The following is a 24,586-nucleotide window of genomic DNA, read 5'->3' as shown; positions in this document are numbered from 1 at the left end:
AATAAAGGTGTATTACTATAATCACCAATAAAATACAGTAAAAGTATTTCCATTTTGAAGAACAGAATGAGCAGGAAGGTTACCCTCTGAACTTCATAAAAGGCTGTTATTTTGATTTTTTAAAATTTGTACATTCCTAAATAGTCTGAATGTATTTATGTATTGCTTGAAAAAAGAAAAGTAAATATACACTAATAGCCATCAAACCCATGTTTAAGAAAGAAATAAAATCTGGATATGGCCCCAATCAAATGCAACATTTAGAGTCACCTGTAAATTAAGGTTTAAAACATAAATATATAAATTTGGCAATGCCCTAAAGTATGTGAGAACTTAACTTGCTAAGTTTGATGGATTTTGCCTTAAAAAATTAGTTAAAATTATTTCCAAAAGGACATATAAAACAAGTACATAAATTCCTGGAATAAACCATTACAATACCAAAACAAAATATACTATCATATATCTATTAGCATGTATATAACACTTTAAATGACTATTTACCAACATCATCATTTTGGTACATTTGCATCCCATTCCTCATAGTCCCAAGGGGACAAACTCCTGAGACAGAAGTCATTATCTTGTCGTAAGAAGGATAAAACTCTTAGACTTAAAACTTCCAAATACAGACCAGTCTTCCTTAAGAACCTAGTGAAAAATACACAGAATATTTTTCAGGAACTTTAAGTTCCCTTTCATACACATCTCTGGCATTGATGATATTATAAAACATGCCTCTAAGCATATTAACAAAAGCTTTAACAATGAAAAAAACCACGCTCAGGTAGTTAAGTGTTAGGAAGGACAATTCCAAATGCAACTTGAGGTTCTAGATTTGGTTCTGGTTTGCTCTCTGTGCCTAGATCTAGGACTTAACATATCAGCAAGCCTCAGTTTCCCAATCTGTGCAATGGAAACACCAAAATACTCCGTACACTTCATATAGTTATTTGTACCTGAGGAGTTAATGTACACTAAGTATACTAAAGTGCTTTGGAACACTACAAAGCACTACAGAAATATTTTTTAAATTATTATTATAATAAAACACTAGCAAAATCAATTTTTAATAAAATTATAACCTATACAGGACTTGTAAAAGACAATATCTTCTAGAGAAAAATTTACTAGGGACACTGACAAATCACAAGCATATTAATTAAAATAGTATCTATGGCAAGCCATTTTGCTTCTTTAAATACTTTATTTCCATAAAATTCTACTTGTTGTCATATACGACAGGAAAGATGACAAGCTAGCTAACCAAACCTTCATGCCAAAATCTGTCATTCTTCTACGGGCCATATTCCATATTCTCTCTTCAAAGCTTTTGCATATATTCTATGTTTCTTCCAATAGTCCTTCATACCCACTACCAAAGACTGAGGGCTTGCTTGGGTTGCAAGGTATATTGTCAGATTTGCCAGATCCTATACAGACGTATCAAGTAGAAAAGAATACTAAATGGCAAGTAAGCACACATGTGCATAGATGCACACACGACTGTACACACACACACACACACACACACACACACACACACACAAGTGTCCTTCGTTCTTTAGGGAGAAATCTATTTCTTACACGGCAAATGATCGTCACTTTAAAAGGAAGTGTATAACACAAGCATAAGAAGAAAAATATATCTTACTCACCATCTCCCATAGCCATTCAGATGGTCCAGGGAGCTTTCTCAAACCAAGAGGTCAAACAGCACAGCAAATAAATGCAGCTCGGTGCCTGCGCCACTGGGCTCGGCCTGCAGCCTGCAGACACCCGGAGCACTGTGTGACCCAGGCCGCGCTGCAGCTCTGCACCGCAATAGCCAACAGCTGCTACTCCACTTCAAAATAAAAGTCTGGGGTCTTGCTGAAAATCCTCGTCTATTTAGCAGAACCTAGCAGAGCTTGATCAAGATTATTCTTTAACTGCACATATGTGGTTATACACAGGTTATGATGCTTCTCCTTGTACTGGCTGCCCGAAATTTAATGTAAGAAAAGCTCCGGGAGCCAATAAATGCCATCCCACTGGGGGACTTTTAATGCAATCATCAAAACACAAGGCATGTGTTCAGCAATCATTTTCTGCTTCCCTAAAGATATCCATGTAATCAGTAGCAATCACATGATCTGATGGATTAACTGATTTTGGGCCTTTTTAAAAAGGTTTTCATCCTTTTGTCATTATCTTTTAATATTTACAACAGAAGATTGCTAGAAGTGCACAAACAGGAATAGCCCAGTTTCCATGATTAACTGCTCTCATTATGCAGGAAGCATTTCTGGCTGCCGTAAACAAATCACGTCAAAGGCAGCCCATCAAAGGCTGCTCTGTGTGCGGACAGCAGAGCCACACGGAACAAAGCTTGCTTCTGGTGGAGACAGAACCTAGCCAGTGCGCAGCTGCAGGACACGGAGCACCCTCCATCCACGCTGCACAACCATCAGCACATTGTCAAGCTCCGGGAAGGCCCTGGGGCTCATGGTCACAAACAGCCACGTTTTAAAAAATCAATCTAAGAAAAGGGCAGCTCTGCTTTTCACTAAAGTGTATGTTACAAGCATATAAAAAACTAGACTGCAAGTTACCTTATTGCCTCTTATAAGCCAAGTTTCAAGGTAATTTCAAAGCCTAACTCCTATGCTTCGTTTTACTGTCAGCCTCCTAGAGCAATTCTTTTCCTAGCAACTGTTTCAAATAGAGAAGTGGGGAAACATTTTACAATGATTTCACCCCAAGACTTCATTAGGTCCTACGCACATGAGACAAATCAGAACTATGCATAGCTTTTTCACAGTCAAAGAGAAAAAGACTTGCAGTCACAGCCACCAACACTGTTGGTGTTTACATCTCAGTTAGCGTAGGAGATGGTCTAGAAAGCTCCATGACAACAACAGGCCCAGCCATAATCACAGGGGGCCTGCAACTCTCCGTCTTTTCCTTCCTCCAGGGCTGGTATTGCCTCCTTCAGCCTTGGATCTGATTAACATTAATTCCACTGTACTTAGGCATTCTGCCTAACTTATTTTGTAACAGAATTAAAGTCAGGCTTAAAAAACCCTCAAGACAAAAAATGTGCATTTCTCCCTTCCCTAAACTAAATGATATGCTCAAATCTCTGATGATGTAATTTACTTTGTGTCTTGAGTGTGATGAACTAATTACCTAGAAAATCAAGTCAAAGAATTCAACCAAAACTTAAATCAATAGTATAGATATGGCAGTTATATGAAAGAAATAAGAGACAAAAGCATGAGATATAAGACTGTGCACTGAGACATGCATAAGGGGAGAAGGAGAAGACTAAAGAGAAAAAAAGAACTCTTATGGTCAAGTTATACCACCTTTATAACCTGGGTTTTGTTGTTTTTGTCTGTGTTTACTAAAATGACTCTTTTCATCCCAAAGCACTCTAAATCAATATATTATAAGAAGTTTGATATTTCATTATTATGGCTTCAGGCACAGACACACTAAACAATTTTATTTACCATAACAGTTTCTAGAATATCATATGGAACAAATCTGAACTGAATGCCGTATTTGGGTGAATTCATAACAACTTGCTTTGCACATGTACACCAAGTGAGAGAGAGAATAGATGGTATCTTCAGTGGCTCTCAGTCTGTTATGTGCATGAACTATTTCCACAAGTTTTCGTCTTGAACCTTTATTTTGCCCTAAAATGTTTTTGGTTCTATAACTTTAAAGTTTTAGGTTGAGTACACAATTACAATAAACCAATAAGGGCTCAAAATTTTGTAGAGAAAAATCATGCAGCAATTAAAAAAAGAGTGGGTACAAACTTTTTGCCTTCAAATTATTACTTATAAAAATTCGTTTTCAATGTTCAATTAATAGATTTCTCTACCTATAAAAAATTATTAAAAAATTATTCATTGTGCTGGGTTGGGATGACACATACCATAATGTTAGTGGAAATAATTTTTTCATTTAATGGTTTTCACTTAACTGCAAGGATTTTAGGAATAAGTTAAATTAATTTCATTAGATTCATTAAACAAAGGGTAGTTGTATTTCTTCTAATACCGACTGTAATCACTCTGGGCATTCATTCCCTTATTTGCTTACTTGTTTACGATCTATCTCCCTCACTAGAATGTAGGCTCCCTGAGGCAGAAACTTTGTCTTCTTCACTGTTGTGACATGATCTAATTTACATTTTAAGATCATTCACACTTCGGGGTAGAAAACAGATTCTAGAGGGCAAACATGGAACAGAAATCTATTGCAATAATAAACAGAAGGGGGAATGAACCATGAGAGACTATGGACTCTGGGAAACAAACTGAGGGCTTCAGAGGGGAGGGGGGTGGGGGAATGGGATAGGCGGGTAATGGGTAGTAAGGAGGGCACGTATTGCATGGTACACTGGGTGTTATACGCAAGTAATGAATCATTGGAACTTTACATCAAAATTTAGGGATGTACTGTATGGGGACTAACATAATATAACAAAAAATTATTATATAAAAAAGGAAATCTATTGCAATAATCCAGGTAAAAGCTGAAGACTTAGAGTGGGGTTTTAGCAGTGGAGATAGGGGGGAAATAAAGAATTTTAGATATATTAGGATTTCAAAGGTAGACAGACTGGGGGATCAATTCAGGTTTCTAGCCTGAGCTGATGGTGGTGGCACTGACTGAAATGGGTAAAATGGGGGAACAACAGATTTGAGGGGAAGGAAGAGACAATAGGCTTTCCACTTTTGGACATGTTAAGCCTGAGATCCTTTAGGCACTCCAATGGAAATGTCATCAAGGCCACAGGCTACTAAATCTAGAACATAAGAGAGATGAATGAGGGCCAGAACCACACATTTAGGAGTCAACAGCAAATAGTTATCATTTAAAGCCTTTGGGCTGGATTACATTACAGAGAGAGAATACAAACAAGCAAGAGGAGAGACCTGGGCCCTGGGACTGCTAACATGATAAACGGCTTCCCTCTTATAGCCTCTTACCTTATTAACGAATCCATTAAAGTATTTTTCACTGACAGCATAATACTGTCATCAAAAACATCCTGCCCTACTTACTTCTTCTACACCCCACTGTATACCTATTAGACTTTAACACTCACATGTGACCACACATGCAATACTCAGATCATAATCTCCAACACAAAAAAATCTCTGAAGACTCCAAGAGAAATAAATGCCAGATACTGACCCCAAACCTCCTGTTATGGAGAGAGAAGCAAGACAAAAAGAAATGGGAGCTAAGAGAATAGGGAATATAAAATCTTCCATTTTGAAGGTAACAGAAATAACCTCACAAAATACAAGAAAGACCGTACTTCCTAAATAAACTATAACCAAATAATCAATATCTTAAATTTGTAGTATGCATTATATTTTTCTCTTAGACTTGTAACTACATAGTCTAGAATACACAAATGAGAATGCACTACAAATGGTATGAAAACATAGCAGTCTCAATCCAAGGAATTTTAACAACTATCCGTCTTCCTGCTGTTTTTGGTTTCTATGGAAATAGAGGTAACTGCTGAAAAAATAAGGATAAGGTACTTAAAACACCTTCTATTCAGAGAAGAGTGAGAAAAGCTGGCAGTCTGGGTGAGGACTGGTAGCGCTGAAGTCAATTTATGCTTCTGGAACTAAGTTTAGATTAGGGTAGACACAATCTTTTTAACACTAAACTCTCACTCCATCTGCCTTCCTGCAACACAACAAGGCTCAGTCTTGGTTTAAGCCAGAGAAAAAGAATTAAATTATATTAGTAACTAGTTTTTCCATTATTTGACTATACAACTCACACACCAATTTTTCCCCCAAGATCAATTACATTACTAAGTTAATCACACTCTCTTTAATTTTTTTTTTAAAGATTTTATTTTATTTTTTTTTATTTATTTGACAGAGACAGACAGCCAGCGAGAGAGAACACAAGCAGGGGGAGTGGGAGAAGAAGCAGGCTTCCAGCAGAGGAGCCTGATGTGGGGCTCGATCCCGGAACACCGGGATCACCCCCTGAGCCGAAGGCAGACGCTCAATGACTGCGCCACCCAGGTGCCCCTCTTTAATTATTTTTAAAGATTTATTTATTTTAGAGAAAGAGAGAGAGAGAGAGCACAAGCGCGGGCCTGAGCGCCCGGGGAGGAGCAGAGGGAAAGGAGAAGGGAAGCAGATTCTCAGTTGAGTTCGGGACCCTGAGATCATGACCTGAACCAAAACCAAGAGGCTGACGCTTAACAGACTGAACCACCCAGCCGCCTTCCCACCCCGATCTCTTTAATAGGAACCTACTTTCCTAGGTGGAAAAACCACCTATATTACCTTTGGAAATAGAATATATTCTTCACAGACATGGCTAAAAATTAAAGTCTAGGTAAATGCCACCCACTAAAACCAAACACAGTCTAGCAACCTTACAAAAAGAAGAACAACCACAAAACTGAGTAACTGCTACATATTAACCCGAAACGTCCTTGAATTCCAACTGAGAAGGCAAAGATGATCACGCTGGTGAAGTTTCTACATCTATGTCTCTTTACCAGTACCATCCCTGAGAGTCTACACATAGGTGTAATAAAGCCCATCAACCCGAAAACTTTTACTAAAAACAACTAAGTGAAACAATTACTTTCAGGAAAAAAAAACACATTTTATGCATGGAACATGCAAGGCAAGAGGGTCAACCTATCTTCAACCCCGAAAATACAAAAAATAAGGCAAAAGAACAGTATCATTTTACACAACCGACCCAAAATACAATTTTCAATTACTCTAAAAGAGTCAGAGAATAGGTAATAATTAGCAGTAGGTAAAGACTGTTATTATACCCTAACTAAGCTTCAAGCCACAGAATCAAATCTGCTGAATCAGTAATATAATAGTTGACCTGAAAACATGTTTTAGTATCTAAAACTTTGCTAAGTAATCTTAGAAATGTTTGAGAATTGGAATAACTTAATTACTCTTACCTTTGCAGACACTCAAAATCATACCGCCTGAATTTTGCACTTCATCAAATTTGGCAAAGATCATCTCTAATCTGGGAATAAAGAACACATTTTGTTTGTTTTATATACAGTTTAAATAGAAACAATTTCCTTAACCACCTCCCTGAGAAAAATAAGTTCAGAGATTCAGTTAGTTTCAAACAACTCTTTTTTATAATCACCTCACTTACTGAGAGAAAACACCAAGCCCATCCCTCCTGAGTAGAGAAGCAGCCAAACACAGGCAGCATCTACATGCACAGTTTCATGTTTCCTCATAAAATTATTTCTCCAAACCCATCAAAAATACTTTAGTTACAACCTTATAATAAATGCATTCAGCCACCAAGACCTCTTTAAAAAGTACATAAAATCATGCAAAGGAAATATAAGGCAAATATAAAAACAAGGAAATACAAAATGCTATAAACTAAAGGGATACGGATATGACTGATAATCTGACATTTTTATTAACCTACTTTCTTTCAACACCAATTCCATTATTGCTTCTGATTATTTTCAGAATTACTTTCTACACTTCTGCTATCACTTTTTTTTTAGTTAAAAATGTGTTTCTTATTACAAAAGCAATATAGACTCATTATTTACCAAAACAAAACAAAACAAAAAAACAACTAGGAAATATAATTAGGAACAAAGAAAAAACCCAAAACACAATCCCACCATCCAATTTTTTTAATTGTATGCTTTCTTATGGTTTGTATTTATATGTAATTTTTCTTCAGATCAAAATGGGATCACGCTGACAGCAGTATTTTTTCTAATTTGCTTTGCCTTTACTTTCCAATATATCATGCTATGATTCATTCCTTTTTTTTTTTTTTTTTTTTTGAGAGCGAGTGAGGGTGTAGGCACGGGAGGGGAAGGAGGGGCAGAGAGAGAGGGAGAGAAAGACTCTCAAGCAGGTTCCATGCTCAGTGCAAAACCTGACGTGGTGCTCGATCTCAGGACCCCGAGATCATGATCTGAGCCGAAATCAAGAGTCAGACACTTAACTGACCGAGCCACCCAGACGCCCCTATGCTATGATTTATTCTTAAAGTTATGACTTAGAGATTTGGGGAAGGGAGGGGGGCCATTGTCATTTTGTTTTTAATTGCCAGATGTTCTCTGACTTACCCTTATGTTTCTGTCACAGTGTCATTTCTACAACCTTAGTTAAGCCGTGGTCCACATTCTGTCATTTTTTACTTGTAAACTGAGGATACAGACACTTTCTATCTTAAAAATATATTTTTTAAAAGTTGAAAACCTTCTAGGAATTCATCATAATGTGATTTCTAAACCTTAGCCTTACCTCCTACCCCCACTGAATTCAACAAATAAAAACATTCACACATCTGAAAGCAAGCACTTCAGTTTGAAGACATGGGTTCTTCATCCTACAGGGTAGTATCTTCCAGAGACTTGAGCAGGCAGCAGACAAGTTGCCCAGAGACAAGATGTGGACAAGATGAAATGGGGGAGGGAAAACTGGAATTGGAAGGTGGGACACCTCAGAATGAAGACCACACAGGCCAGGTACAGAAAGGAGAGGATCCATGAGAGCTCCTCAGGGAAAATGGCAGAACAAGATGTTAAAAAGCATGAAACTAACACTCAGAGTAGCAAAACGGGAGTAAGACACTGAGGACAGAAAGCTGTAAGACAAGAGAACTGATAAGGAATTGAGGTGGGCAGATAAAACATAGCCAGGCACTTCAGGAAGAAAAAAATTTTAATTTAATTTTTATTTTAAAACAATTTGATTCAGTGGCTTTATAACTAATACTTAAGTTTAGTTATTTTAATAAAGAAGAATGTTCTTGATATAAATAAGTAAGAGTAGACAAAACCAGAAATTTTACCCTAAAGGGCTATATCCAACAGAAAATTTCAAAATCACTAAGGGAATATCATTTGAGAGGCAGAAAAATACCCTTCTGAAAAATAAAGTTAGAAAATGACCACTATATGATAAAAGAATATAGTTTTCAAATAAATGCAATATTCAGTATAAAGTTAACTCTTGAGAATAAATGTTAGTGAAAAGAGGGAAACAGTGGAACAATCCTCTGAAGAAATGGATAAACTAAAATTCATTCAGATTTTACCTTACTAAAGTTTTAGACTTTTTGATATAAATGGGTCAACTGAAGATTCAAAATACTACCTACAAAATAATGAGGTCATACACTAAGGACAGAAAACATTCTGGCATGCTTGACAAAGCAAAGCTCATCACACCTTATACCCTCCCATTGCCTACTACCTGGTAGAGAAGCCTCATGGAGAAGAACACCACAAACATAGCAAGGAGGAAAGAACTGTAGACTGGGAGTCAGAAAGCCTCAGCTTCTCACCAACTACCTGTCACTGCTCTGGTCTCAGACTCCTTTATCTGGCAAGTGACTCACCATTTAGTTGTTGGAGAAACCGTAAGAAAGAATGGACAGGGTTAACAGGTCATTGGCTTATTTCAATAAGAACATTAAAGTGTAGGCTATCCACATATGATAAAACTCCTATGAGATAGATTCTGATGGGGAGAAAAATTAAATAAGGAGTTTCTCCTAACAACTAAAATTACTTATAAAAAAAACATAAGAAGAAAGGAAAATTATAGGCTAATCTTACTTTGAGCATAAATGCAAAAATCTTAAACATACGTATGGACAATTAATTTACAACAAAAGGAACACTGAAGAAAGTCGTTTTCAGTAAGTGGTGTTGGTCAAGTGGATATCCACATGGAAAAAAAATGTGTCTGAACCCCCATTTCACACCATTTTCAAAGAAAATACCACACAGACTTTAAATCTAAATGTGAATAAAACTTCAAGACAATCATCTAGAGAATGTCTTTAAGACACTAGGATAAGCAAAGATTTCTTAAACTGGGCACAGAAATGTCTAATCATAAAGGAAATGACCAAAAACTACATCAAAATTAAAAACTTACGCACATTAAAAGACATCATCAAGAAAGTAAAAAGGCAAGTCACAAGGTGGGAGAAGATATCGGAAACATATACATAGCTGACAATGGGCTTGCATTTTCCTACTAATCAATTTTTTAAAAATGACAGACCACCCAATTTTTTAAAATAGGCAAGAGACCTGAAAAGACACTTTAAAAGAACATATCCAAATGGCTAATACATGAAACAGTTCTCTTATTAGTAATCAGAAAAATGCAGATTACCACTATAATGACAACGCATACACCAGAAACCTAAAATTAGTACGATTAAGTCTAATAATGCTAAATATCAATGAAAATGTAGAATGATAGGAACTTGTAAACAGTGCCAGCAAGAATATAAATGGGTACAACCACTCTGGAAAACTGTTTGTCATTATCAATTATTGGTGAACATATCCAACAGCCCAGCACTCTTAGATATACTCTAAGAGACGAATACATAAGTACACCAAAAGACATGCACAAGAATGTACATTTAATAGCATTATTCAAAAAAGCTACAAACTGAAAACAGCTCATAAGTCCATCATTAGTATGGATTCATAAAGTAGGACTTCTTCATAAAAGAGAAAAGTAAATGGCAATGAAAATGAACCAAGTGTAGCCAGATCCAACAACCCAAATGAATTAAAACAACAACAACAACAACGGGCACCCGGGTGGCTCAGTTGGTTGAGCAACCATCTCTTGGTTTCAGCTCAGGTCATGATCTCAGGGTCGTAGGATCGAGTCCTATGGAAGGCTCCCCACTTAGCAGGGGGCCTGCCTGAGGAGTCTCTTCTCCTGCCCCTCCCCCCTCAAATAAGTAAATAAATCTCTAAAAAATAATAACAACATTAACTGAAAGAAGCCAGATACAAAAGAGCACATACTATATGATTCCACTTATATAAAATTCAAAAATTCAAGAATTAAAAAGGATTTAGGGAGGCTTCTGGTTGATTATAATGTTCAACTATGCCACCTATGTAGATACATGGGTATATTTACTTTATGATAATTTACACAGCTGCATACTTATGACTTACATACATTTCTGTATGGATGCCACACTTGCATAAAATTGTAAAATTATTTAATAAAAAATAATTTCAGTATAAATTTTAAAACATATAATGTAATATATATACATACATATATATACTCATACACATAAATACATTATGTTAACATTATTTCTTTCATTCACATAAAATGATGTAGAATTTTCAAATGAAATTGTTAGCCCTGGAAGTAAAAAATGAATAAGTAAACAAAATGCATAAGTAATGGACAATCTTATTACCAAAACTAATTGGTACTGGAAAAAAACTACATGGTAAGAAGAGATAGCCGCATATGATGAGGGTTATAACAGAACATACCTCTGAAGTAGTCTTGCATCTCCTGACACCCCACCCCCCCACCACCAAAAATCTAATCAAGCCTCCAGATCCAACTACCAATTTGTAGGCTATAAAGACAGAAGGATACATTAAACCATAGCACAGAAAAAGAATTAGCATTATTCGGAATATGGGAAACTTTACAGGATAAACTACCTAGCTTATTCAACAAATAAACACAAGAGAAAAAAGTGTTGAGGCACATAAAGATTTAGAAAGACTTGGAAGAACATATCTAATTGTTGGACTTTATTTGGATACTGATTCAAAAAAACCTAAAAATATATATACAAACTTATGACGTTTATGAAACAACTGGAAATTTGAATGCTGACTGGGTATTTGGTTTATAGAATTATTTGCAAAAAAAAAATTAAGTTCTGACGATAGTATTGAATGTACTGAATTACAGATGAAATATTATGACTTGGGATTTGCTTCAAAATAATACAAGAGTAAGTAGGTAAGACTGTAACTTACAAAACTGGCCATGAGTTGTTAATTTTTGAAGCTGGGTAATGGATGCATGAAGGTTCATTACACTATTGTCTACTTCAGTCTATGTTTGAAATTTTCCATAATAAAAAGTTAAAACAATCCTTTCAAGCCCCCCTTAAAATTGGGACTAAAATCTGATTACAAAAAAATTTAATTGGAATAATATTTTTAATAAAAATAGAAACTCTGAGAAGTACTAAAGAAAAAAAAGTACCTTTGGAAAAAATGTTCTGATACATAAGCTCATCAGTGGGATTTTTACTGACCTGACTGATGCCACTGTACTCAAATATTCTTAAATTTCTTTTTATTTGACTAGGTTTTAAGAGTAGTGACTACTTCTTTTTTTTTTTTTTTTTTTTTTTTAAGATTTTATTTATTTATTTTACAGAGAGATGGAGACAGCCAGAGAGCATAAGAGGCGGGAATGGCAGAGGGAGAAGCAAACTCCCTGATGAGCAGGGAGCCCGACACGGGACTTGATCCCAGGACCCTGGGATCATGACCTGAGCTGAAGGCAGACGCTTAACCAACTGAGCCACCCAGGCACCCCAGTAGTGACCAATTCTTATATAGCTTTCTGTTATCCAGTATCTAGTTTAATACCTTTCAACAGGAGGCACTCAAAAAAATATTTACTAAATGAACAGATTAATAGTTTCACTAAATTCTTGCTCAAGCATCTTCCAAATAATGATTTTTACGTCTGGTATTGAAAGACAGTTTACTGGATGGTATTTAATTACATATTAAGTAATATATGAGTATACAATCAATCAGTGTCCAGAAAAATTACAGGATGTAAAGAACTTTTTAAATGGTGATAACCTACATATCTTTTTGTATCTTGTGAATTTTCTAACATCTCAGAAAATTGAACCTATTTAAAAGAAACACATGAAATTAAAACTTATAAAACGAGCGGCCAAAAAACAAACAAACAAACAAACAACAAAAAGAAATTTAGCAAGACTTACCTAGCAGGAGGAATTCCTCTCTTACAAAGATCCACCCTCACTCTCTCTCCCACATGTCTATAGATCTCCACTATAGCCAATACTGCAGCATCTCTCACCTGCCAAAGAATTCAGAACTTAAACTTAGATGAGACATAATAACATACTTCGTCTCAAGGCACCATTACAACTTGAAGTTCTCAGTTGGTTTTAATGCCTCTAAACCCAAGAGATTTTGGCATAAGACCAAGAGGACCTGCCGAGAAAACTCTAGAGAAACTTTGTAAGGTTTTGTAGAAATCTAACAAACATGTACATAAAAGTTAATAATGTGGCTTTTTAAAAATCTTTTATTTGTAATAAGACTGCACAAAGAACTGCCAATAACTGTATGAATACAGATCATTATTGAGGTTAATATACTTTCCTGGAATAAAACTCCCCTTCAAGAATGTGGTCTGAACTCAACACCAATGCATCATTATTTACAACAGCCAAAAAGTGGAACCAACCCAAATGTCCATCTAAGGATGAATGCATGAACAAAATATGGTATACACATACAATGGAATATTATTCAGCCTTAAAAAGGAAAGAGTGGAAATTCTGACACATGCTACAACATCGATGAACCTTGAAGACATATGCTATTAGAGATATGCCAGATACAAAAGGACAGATTGTATGGTTCCATTTTCATGAAGTACCTAGAGTAGTACAATCATATGGAGAGAAAGCAAAACGTGGTTGCCAGGAGCTGGGGGGTTGGGAAGAATGGGGAGTCACTGTTTAATGGGTATGGAGTTTGGGAAGATGAAAAAGTTCTGGAGATGGATGGTGGTGATGGTTGCACAGCAGTGTGAACGTACTTAATACCAACGAATTACACACTAAAAAAAATGATTGGAATGGTAAATTTTATGTCGTATATATATTACCACAATTAAAAAAAAATGTGGCCTCAAGACAGGAATTTGGAAGACAGCTCTAGTTCCCTTGCATAGCTCATTGTCAAAGAGCAAATAAAGAGGTAATAGAACTCTCTTCAAACCTCTAGAGGCAGAGCTAGGGCCTAATAGCAAGGAAAACTATCCAGGGTTATTCCAAATGCCCAAGCTATGCCAAAAAGGTTACAGTCAAGATTCAACTCCACTAGGATAGACAAGATCCAGAATACACCCCTGTATTATGCCTACAGCATACACAGCTCAGGTAAAGAAATTTCTAACAAGTGATACACCACTGGTACAAATTCCCTCTGTTAAACAGGGTTATGACTGTTGCAAAAAGCTGTTGTTAGGCAACCACATTCAGGAATGAAGAAAGGAAGCTGACAACCTGTCCTCACAATTAACATGTAGGAGGACTATAAAAAGGAATCCAGGTTCGGTTCTTTGTCACTTAATCTTTCAAACCCAAGAACTATCCTTTTAGTCCTATATATCCTTAATACTAGCCAAATGACAAACTTAAGCAACTTATGTGAATATAATGTGTTCTTAGAAAGTAACTTTGGTGGATTTTAAAAGAAAAAATGAGGTGAATCTTGATTTCACCCCCCCCACCCTCCCTCTTCTTTTTTTAAAATGGAATAAGGGCAACTAGATAAGAAGAGATAGCCAAAAAAATTAGTCAATGCTGGAATGTAAGTAAAATTTTACCTGACTGTTGGAATCTCCAAATAGGATACACAAATGTGGTACCAACTTGCTGAGGACTAGTGGCTGAGCCCCAAAACTAAATATAATTTGAAACAAAAATAAAGAGAATTTGGTTTTAATCAAGCAGTAAACAAAACATCCTTATACTTTCTTCTTGTCTATATCAATAAGACAAACATGGTGGAGAGCGTGGGTACACATCATTAAAACATGAAGGACATCAGACACAAGCAAAAACTAATTCTAAACAATGTGAAATACGCAAACTTGAAAAATCATGACTGACAATGAAAACTGTCAACACATGATCCAACAGAACAAAATGTTCAACCAATGGCGCTCTTACACCTGGAAACCTACTCAGGAAAATCTGAGCTTTTGCTTTAAAATAGTGATTTTTTTTTAGATGCTGGGTCTCAAGTAAATTTGCATTCCAATGAAACCTTTATTTATGCTTATTAATATTTTGATGAGGTCATGGGTTGAAAGCAAATGATAGGAGAGCCAAAAACCACAAAAGTTGTGCAGAACTGAATGCACTTACAAGCTCTAGATGGCAGAAAGGACCACAGTAGAGTAATAGAAAATAAATGAAGGTATAGTTAGAAAAAAGGAAGTAACACTACAGAAAAAGCTGAAAGCTACTATGTATCACCTATCTTGTTGCATAGAACTTGAGCAAATAATCCATAAAGAGATCAAAAGCCCTAACAACTTTGGACTGGAGTTCTGAGCTCTGTGGCTCAGGCTGTCAGAGCTCTACGTACTGATTCACTGTCTAGTTTCCTGGAAGAGTCTTGTTTGTTTGTTCTGTGATTTGGGTAACCATCCACACGGGTCTAGAAAACCTAGCTGGGGGGAAATGGCTACGATATTTGAAATACCACTGAGTTAAAAACAACTCCAAACTGGGTCCAGAACAGAAGCAGATCCTAAGTTATATCAACATATTTGTTATATGACCATCCATTCTGGGTAGAAACTATTAACTTACTCAAGAAAAAAAGAGAAATTCTTATCACTGACTAATAATTTTAAATTAACATACACATAAAAAATTAACAGCTAAAGATATCAAATCAAATAAAAACTCTCATACCAGAAATCAATTAATAACTATTTAAAATGTTATTTCCATAGCCTTCTTCAAGCTTTACGAAATGGATATTGCTTTTTCCTTTTAGAAAAATGAAAAACAAGATGGCTATTTTTAGTAAACATAAACTTACATGTTTAAGGTTTCAATAAGACACAGACACACGCCTTCTCGAGATCGAAAATTCTTGTGCTTAAAACCAGAAGCCAATTGTTCCCAAATGTACTATTTAAAAGAAAAGTAAACAAGTGCAACAAAAAATTAAATTACTCATAATCTTTTTTATTCCCAACCTTATCACCAACCTTAATAACTAAATTTTCCCATCAGACTTTACTTCTCTACAAGTTTTTCTAAGTCAAATTTGTACTAATGTGCTCTCACCCATTAAGTATCTTAATCACATTTTTAGTTTTTATTTAGTATCTTTCACTTTAGATTGCAGTTATTCTCAGAAAAACTATGTCCATCTTTCACTTTAGATTTCAATTATTCTCAGGAAAACTATGTCCAATACCTAAAAACCTTAGAATTTCCATGGACATAGAATTCTTTCTAAGCTTTAGAAACCTCCCAACAACAATCCTACCATTATAAGCCCAGTAGTCCAGTAAGCATTTAAAAGATCCAATGTTGCCTAGCAACCACTACAAACTGTCACATGTAACAGGCTTTTTCAACATTTTATAATTCAGGCTTTTTTCCCTTTAGCACTGGATCCAAATACAGAAACATTATTTGTTAAGTCATTTTATTGCTGCCTACTATAGTTTTCTTTTGTAAAAAGCATACATAACCTGTATGTTATACAATTATATGAATTTGGCGTAGGAAGGAACCCAACTTTACTCTTCCAAACATACAGCCAATTGTCTCAATCAATACTTTCTCCACATTTAGAAACACCATCCTTACCATTTATTAGATTCTTGCATACACATACACACGCGCACGTGCACCTCTTCCTGGGCTCTTTATTCAGTTCTACTAATATTTCTCTTTCTGCCAAACTTTCTGGAAGGTAACTTGGAAGTTTACTCAGAAAATCTTAAATGTGAGTAACCTGATTCAGCAACACCATCTCTGAAATACTATTCTATATAAATACTTACATTTACATCCAAAGACATATGTACAAGGATGTTCCTTATAGAACTGCTTATAATAGCATGTCAAAAATGAGTTAAAATTTAAACCACTAAACAAGTGTTGAAGGATATCCACTAAACTATTAACAAGGACTTCATTCTAAGGTATAAAATATCTGGGCAAACAGTTTATTTTTGGAATTTTTAAATAAAACATATGCAATATATAATTTTAAAACTGTATTTTAGGTAATAACCCATAATACCATTGTATATATTGTAAATTCTGACTTTTTTCCTACTCAACACGAGGTACTCTATAAATCTTTGTTTATATGTCAATTTATTATCATGCTTTTTAAGTAGGCTCCATGCCTAGCATGGAGGCCAACATGGGGCTTGAACTCACGACCACTTAGATTAAGACCTGAGCTGAGATGTAAGAGTCAGATGCTCAACTGACTGAGCCACCGAGGCACCACTTTTTGCTCTCCTTTCAAAACATCTCCATTAGGGCTAATTTTTTCTACTGTACTCATAAAACACAAGTCGGTGTCATGGAATATATGTCTTATACAATTAGTAACCACCTGTTCAGATAAAAAATTTTCTTCTCATTGCTGTAAAAGTTGCACAAATTAATATAACATTCAGCAGTTCTCAAAATGAGCTTTCTCAATGAACACTGTATTATCTGCATGTAAGAAAAACTAGAAAATCTTAAAGAATAATATAGCCAGCATAGTAGCCAACAGAATCTCTAAGTTAGCTATGTAAAAAGTGTCAGAGTAGAAGATAGGAAAAAGAAAATTAAAAAGACCCAAAAAGTTAAATATTGACATTTTATCTTAAATTTCAATTCCTTTAAAGAATTAACAATTCATTGTTCAAAATTTCAGCTTTCGTGTCCCCTGGGGCTTCAATGATTTGCTGTGATTACCAGCTATCTTCACTGATATTTCACCATTCTTAGCGAAATCTAAATTTGAAAATGAAGGCCTACCATAGGTGGTGCTACTTGATCCATTAGCTTCAATATCAGAGTCTGAGCTTCATCTCGAACCTTGTCTTTGGCATCTCCCATTCTGTCTATTAAAGCTACAATAACTAGAGAAAGGCAGGAGAAAGAGAGTAAATATTCATAATTCATCTCCATTATAAGCTATATTTTACAAAATTATACACAGCTTGTTTCCATAAATGAAAAGTTAAGAGGTAAGCAAATTATTTCCTTTACTCATGAGTCTAATAAAAAATAACAGAGAAGGAAGTTTCAAAAGCATACATACAACATGATATCCACTTATGATAATGTTCAAAAAACAAGCAAGACTAAATATTATGCTATTTAGAGATGTGTATGGCTAGTCAAGCTCTACAGATGAGCAGGGAATGGTTATCTGAAAGGTCATGCTGGTGGTTACCTCTGGTAGAGAGAGGGAGGGAGGTGTCATCAGGAATGCAGAGAGGAAGTATCTAGGATGGCAGAGTTCCAGTTTCCCGACCTGGGCACAGCAGGTGTTGGTGTACAGTTACATGTGTGATACACACTTATGTATGTATGACATATTACTCAACTGATAAAAAAAAAGCCTAGGCCCCTGGGATGGAAGTTTTTCTCTACTATGTCCAAGACTATTTCATGAAAGGAGGCAGGAAAGGCAGGTGAGAGAGTCCATTCTTGGACAGTTTTCACGATAAAGGTTTCTGTAACTATAAATCAACAAAGCACCACAAAGAAATCACATCTATTGAGGATGAAGGTGAAGGGAAAGGAAGGTGGGAGCTAGAATTCAGAGGGTACAGATTCTAAAGTCCACTCATAGGGCAAAAATATCTCATAGTCAAAATTATCTTTCTGTAATCCCTTAAATTACCACTGCCCCTTGTGTGGTGTTACAAGGTACTGGCCACAATATTTCAACTCCTCTTGTCTTTATATCCTCAACCATTAATGTCTGCAGCAGTACTCACCTCAGAAGACGACTGAAAACTATAAAGGGAATAAATGTAAACCACTCAGAGTGAAGGGCACTGAGTAAGCATTCGTTATCACCTACCACCTACCACCATCGCTAGCATCATCCTACATGTTTGAAGGCAAAGAAGTTAACTTCTTTTGTTTCTCTTTTGACATGATAGCTATAGCCTTCCCTTCCCTGAGGCAATAAAGGCTGAGGCCTAGTTTAAACAAGGAAGAAGAAATGAGATGGAGAAAAGGATTTTTTCTCGTTTATTTATAGACAATTATAATTAATTATATACGTAATTTGATACAAATATCTTCAACAATATAACACTGTCTACAATATAACAACCAGACCGATGTAATAATAATAAACAACAACAGTTAAGGAAAAAAGAAATTACATTCTTTTTGGAAGAAAATTCGACTAGAGTAAGAAGCAGCCCACTATACCAAATGAAATGATATCATCCAAAACCCTAAGCTTGATCAAGGAAATGACTGTGTAAGAAAACAAAGTCCCTGCCATAAAATCGTAAGCCTAATCATGAGGCAACTGAAGTATCTGTCAGTCGGAATAATATAAACACTTCTCATCTTGCTCAGATGTATCGTTAACATCAGAGAAGATCACTGACATCTGCAGGATTAGCTGTTGTGGGACTCTGGTTCTGATAACTTCTGAGTGGCAGAAGACAGTAATAAACACTTCATAAACATTAAATATTATTATGGACTAAGCACTGAATTATCTCACGTCATCCTCATAACAATCCCATGAAATAGAGTAGGCCCTATGAGAGAGAGAAGGACCAAAACGATTAAATAAATATCTTGCCAAAGTCACACAAATAGCAAGTTGAAACCAGGACTTAAATAATCCACACAATTAGGTCCCAGTCATAACTATTTCTATTTACTTGTAACTGAGGTGTTCTGCGTGCGTGTGTTTTAACAATCACACAACAGTAGTATGAAAAAAAAAATAGCCACTTCATTCTTGAGGTGGAATTTAACTCCAAAAAGAAAATTAAAATGTTGGCCCAAACAATAGCTCACTTCAGTATGAAGAACTAAAATTTTATAAAATACAAACAATGAAAACAACAACTTCACACTAATACACTTTTAATTATAGTTATTGAACAAAAAAATCCATGAATTTTTTGCATTAAAATTCCTTTTCAACATATACTCTCTTGGTGTCATGTAGAGTAAGATTTTATTCCTGGCTCTACCAGTTATTAGTTATGTAAGACAGTAAACTTCTCTGCCTTTCAAAGTTTCCTTGTCTATAAAATAAGGAGGGATGCAGGCCTATACCTCACATGGCTAGTGAGAGTATGAAGGAAAACTGGTAAAAAAACAAACAAACAAACAAACAAACAAAAAACTGTATCTAATATGATGACCACTGAATTTTACCATTCAACATGATGAATACTCAAAAGATAATTATGGGAATCCAAAACAGAGTTTTTACCTTATACTGGAATTGGAACAGTGAAACACGGAAGAAGTTTAAAGCACAGCTGGTATGTTTTATTCTCTCAGCACTGTATGAGACACATACCATTTTACAAGAGGCAAAACTGATGACCAGGTAGCCCAACTCTGCTAATACTCTTTCTGTAATTCCATTTTTGATTAAAACTATCTGCTTAAAATTTGTAAAATATGAGATCCTTTGCTGAATTCAGTTATCATAAAACCAGGGTTGGTAATCAGTGTTAAATGTAAATTGTATATATTTTTTTGTTTGAAAAGCTTATTTTTCCACAGTATATGTGGTCACAAAAAGAAAATTTAAATATTTTATATTAAAGGAGTACATCACGAGAGCCCATACTCTTTCTGGCACTTCATCTAAAACTGAGCATGAATCTCAATTTTCCTGAAACATCTCTTCACTTTTAACGTAAAAAGGTAAAAACAGCTATAATAACCTAAGTGCACCAAAAGAAAATATCACTCACATCAAGTTACATATATCTTAGGATTACATTATTTAAAAAAAAAACCTTCTACACATAACTTACTTCAATTCCTTCCTTTCACAGAAAGGTTCCTAACGTGGTTTGCCTAGGTTCTAAGTCAGGGTAAAACAAGAAAGTTAACCCTGGGACTCTCAGTTTAGTACCGCACCTCCTTAAGAGTACACAGATATACTGCCTACCTTACAGAGCTACCATACGAATTAGAAACAGTGTAAGGATAATCTCTCATCTATGTAAAAAGTAGATAAGGCCTAATAAATGGATGACAAGTAGACGATATATGGTAGCAAAGTAGTGATAAAATTTTCCTATTATACCACACGACTCTCAACTAATAACAAGTTCAAGTTTCACCAAGGAAAATGATGAACACGTAGGGTTCAAAGTGAAAATGATACTGGCTAACATTAATGCACAGAAGCAAGCATAAAGAGTAGGAGATTAGAAGATAAAAAAATTACACATATAAGCCTATGTAGACACATGAAATATGAATAGAAGCAACTTAACGTAATTTATTAAGTATTTAAGGTCCTAAGAACCATGGAGTAAAGAAAACTTCAGTGTAGGGTGAGGTTAATATGAAAAGCTCCCAGATGTTGAAATCTGAAGTAAATCTTTTAAATAGAAAAAAGGATTTTTTTTTTTAAGATTTATTTATGTACTTGAGAGACAGAAGGGGGGAGGGGCAGAGAGTGTCCCAAGCCGACTCCACATGGGCTCAACCTCAGGACCCTGAGATCACAAACTCAGCCAAAACCAAGAGTCGGACGTTTAACTGACTATGCCACCCAACTGACTGTTCCACCTGGGAGCCCTAAGAAGAGAGGATTTCAAAAAGAAAGAACAGCACAGCAGAAGCATGAACAAATTAGGCCAGAATTAACAAGAGTGAGCAAGTTTCTGATTTGCTGAAGTGGAAAAGAGTACTCGCTAAAGATCACTGATAAGTAAGGCTATTGAAATGCAGAAGGGGCATACATGCTGAGAGAACTAGAACACCAAAGGACAGCAAAACAGAAATTCGGAAGGCAGGACAGTCCTGGGAGGCAACAAACTAGGATTCTGGTCCCAATACTCCTACTGCCTCATTACGAGCAGTCGGAGCATCACACCCCATCTGGCCCTCCTTGTGTTCAAAAAATAAGCAAGATATGTAATACCTAGAATTACTGTCAAGCCTAAAATACTATCTGTCACAACTAATAACAGGGAACTACTACAGGGCAGGGGTCACAAACATAAATGCCTACAGTCAAGGACATACAGAAAATGTCAAAAATGAACCAGCTCTAAAAGCGGCAGTATTCCAAGCTCGCCGTACCATAACTGATATTCTCAGTTATGAGGAGACAAGAGGAGATGGAAGGGACTTATGAATCAGAAAGCTCATGACCCATTCAAAAGAGAAGCTATGACAAAACTTCAGCCAAAAAGTACAGGGTTGCCATATTGACCAATTGTTCAAGACAAGTTATAAACATGAATTTTTATGTAAAATGTTCTAAATTTAAATAACGATTCAAAATGCTTTAAGAAAATACATAAGCCAGTAAAACATGTCTGCAGAGCGTACTTTTTAACATCATAGGATTTTTAAGCAGAAGACTGACAGTAAAAAAATCACCTTTCTAGAGGACACTCATACAAAGAATGAATTAGAAACAGGTACTGATTAAAAAGGGAATAATAAAGGGAAACTCAACTAAGATGCTTTTGCTAAAAGGGTAGCTAAACAATAAAAATAAAAATAAGAAACCAGCAGAATTTGGGGGTATACCAAACTTGAATAAAAAGCTGACCAAAGACAATTCAAAAATAAGTGTGAGGCATAATGAAGCATTAACTTAACACATAAAAGAAAATCACAAACATCTGAGGTTTCCCTTAAATATTTCTTCCCCCCCCTTAAGTATTTCTACATAATAGGAACCAAATCTGCTCATCAATGCACTCCAAAATGTGACCATGAAGGTCACTCAGGTTTAGAAAACAGGTCAAAGTCAACATTGTAATCCGAACCATTACACAAAGAAAAGCACTGTACTACAAACACACTACTCTAAGTGCACCTCAAGGTGTGGTTGGCAGCCCAGACCAATCTACAAACTATCTGTGGTAAAACAAATTGAGAGTGTTTATAAAATAAAATTTCAAAAACAATCTGAGCAAAATTATTTATTGAATTTAATAATAAAAAATTGGGCCTTGTATTTTTTTTCCTTTCACTTTGCTGTACTTTTATTGTATTTTACAAAATATTCATCTGCAACAGACTAGCAACAAAAGAACCGGTCCTTCACAGATAGTCTAACAAATGGTGCTGCAGGAATGCAAACTGGTGCAGCCGTCTTGAAAACAGTATGGATGTTCCTCAAAAAGTTAAAAATAGAACTACCCCATGACCTGGCAATTGTACCACTAGGTATTTACCCAAAGGATACAAAAATACAGATCTGAAGGGGTACATGCACCATGATGTTTACAGCAGCAGCATCAACAGCTGTCAAATTATGGCAAGAGCCCAAATGTCCATCAACCGATGAATGGATAAAAAAGATGTGGTGTGTGTGTGTGTGTGTGTGTGTGTGTGTGTGTGTCTACATATAACGGAATATTACTCAGCCATCAAAAAGAATGAAATCTTACCATGTGCCATGACATGGATGGAACTAGAGTATATTATGCTAACTGAAGTAAGTCAGAGAAAGACAAATACCATATGGTTTCACTTATATATGTAATTTAAGAACAAAACTGACAAACATATGGAAAGGGGGAGAAAAAGGAGAATGGGAAACAAACCAGAAGAGACTCTTAATGATAGAGAACAAAGGGAGGGTTAATGGAGGGATGTGGGTGGGGAGTGGGACAGGTGGGTGACGGGTATTAAAGAGGGCACTTGTTATGATGAGCACTGGGCGTTCTATGTAAGTGATGAATCATTGAATTCTACTCCTGAAACCAATATTGCACTGTTAACTAGAATTTAAATAAAAATTTGAAAAGGGAAAAAAATAAATGAATAATTGAAAAGAGAAAAAAAGAAAAAAGTCATGCTGTTAAGTTACAAATTTTTAATGTTACAAAAAAAGTAAAAGTTACAGTAAAACATTTTAAAATATGAAGTAAAAATCTATCAACATTATATTTAGTGTGTTTTTTGCTTTTGTTTTGTTTTGTTTTTGTCTCAAAAGGAAATATTTATTTAAACAGGCTTAAAATCTTTTATGTCTCCAGACCTAAAATGCTAAGTAGATCTCTGGGTTGTACAAAATCACATTTTTGCATTCACAAAGAATCAATTCTATTAAAAACCATGAGAAAAAAAGTAAGCATATCAAAACCTACAATAATTTTTAATAAAGTTAACTTACCCATTACTACATAGGACTTAAATCGTGTTGATAATCTGTCCACAAAGGCACTTAAAATTTCCAATCCCATTAATGATACCTATAGATAGAAGGAAATTTTAATGAATACAAAGTACCAATGCATTCTTTACTATCACTTATAATCACTGACATATAAAGATCTTCATATATTACCAAGTTTTTTTTTAAAAAATAAGGAGATCGAAGTATTCAGGGGTAAACAGTCATGAGGTTAGGGCACCCTACTCTCAAACGGTTCAAGAATAATAATAATAATAATAATAATAATAATAATAATAATGGTGTATAAATATGCAGGAAGATAGTGATAAAGTCTATTTGGCAAAATGTTAGTAACTGGTAAATTAGGTGAAGGGTACAAAGAAGTTCACTGACTATATACATACAACTTTCCCATAATGTTGAAATGTTTCCTAAATGAAAGTGAAAAATAAGAGCACCTTTAATTACACAAAAATTTCAGCTTTTGTCTAGGATGGAGACACTGGAAAAAAATACCACTCCCACTACAACAAGAAAAAGCCAAATAATCTATAAAACCATTCATATTCCTGAATCCATCAG

The 24,586-nt window shown here is 35.4% G+C and overlaps 1 protein-coding gene across 36 annotated transcripts in view; it reads right to left on the bottom strand.

Moving 5' to 3' along the window:
* The window catches only part of CLASP2 (cytoplasmic linker associated protein 2), a 175,634-nt gene that overhangs the window by 137,181 nt on the left and 13,867 nt on the right, over window positions 1-24,586 (bottom strand). For 35 of the 36 annotated variants that reach the window (XM_087870058.1, XM_045798314.2, XM_045798320.2 and 32 more), the window contains 6 exons: window positions 24,002-24,080; window positions 17,665-17,768; window positions 15,707-15,798; window positions 14,478-14,553; window positions 12,838-12,935; window positions 6,974-7,044 (listed from right to left, as the gene is read on the bottom strand). In XM_087870058.1, the coding sequence (XP_087726184.1) occupies window positions 6,974-7,044; window positions 12,838-12,935; window positions 14,478-14,553; window positions 15,707-15,798; window positions 17,665-17,768; window positions 24,002-24,080 (520 nt within the window). Of the gene's footprint in view, window positions 1-1,658; window positions 1,816-6,973; window positions 7,045-12,837; window positions 12,936-14,477; window positions 14,554-15,706; window positions 15,799-17,664; window positions 17,769-24,001; window positions 24,081-24,586 lie in introns of those variants that run through there. The other variant, XM_087870059.1, reaches the window with a different exon arrangement.

The sequence above is a fragment of the Ursus americanus genome, chromosome 20, assembly GCF_024610735.1.
Source record: "Ursus americanus isolate L20-20 chromosome 20, mUrsAme1.1.p, whole genome shotgun sequence".
NCBI lineage: Eukaryota > Metazoa > Chordata > Mammalia > Carnivora > Ursidae > Ursus > Ursus americanus.
Note: the sequence above shows the minus strand (reverse complement) of the source record. Positions and strands in the feature narration are given on the sequence as shown.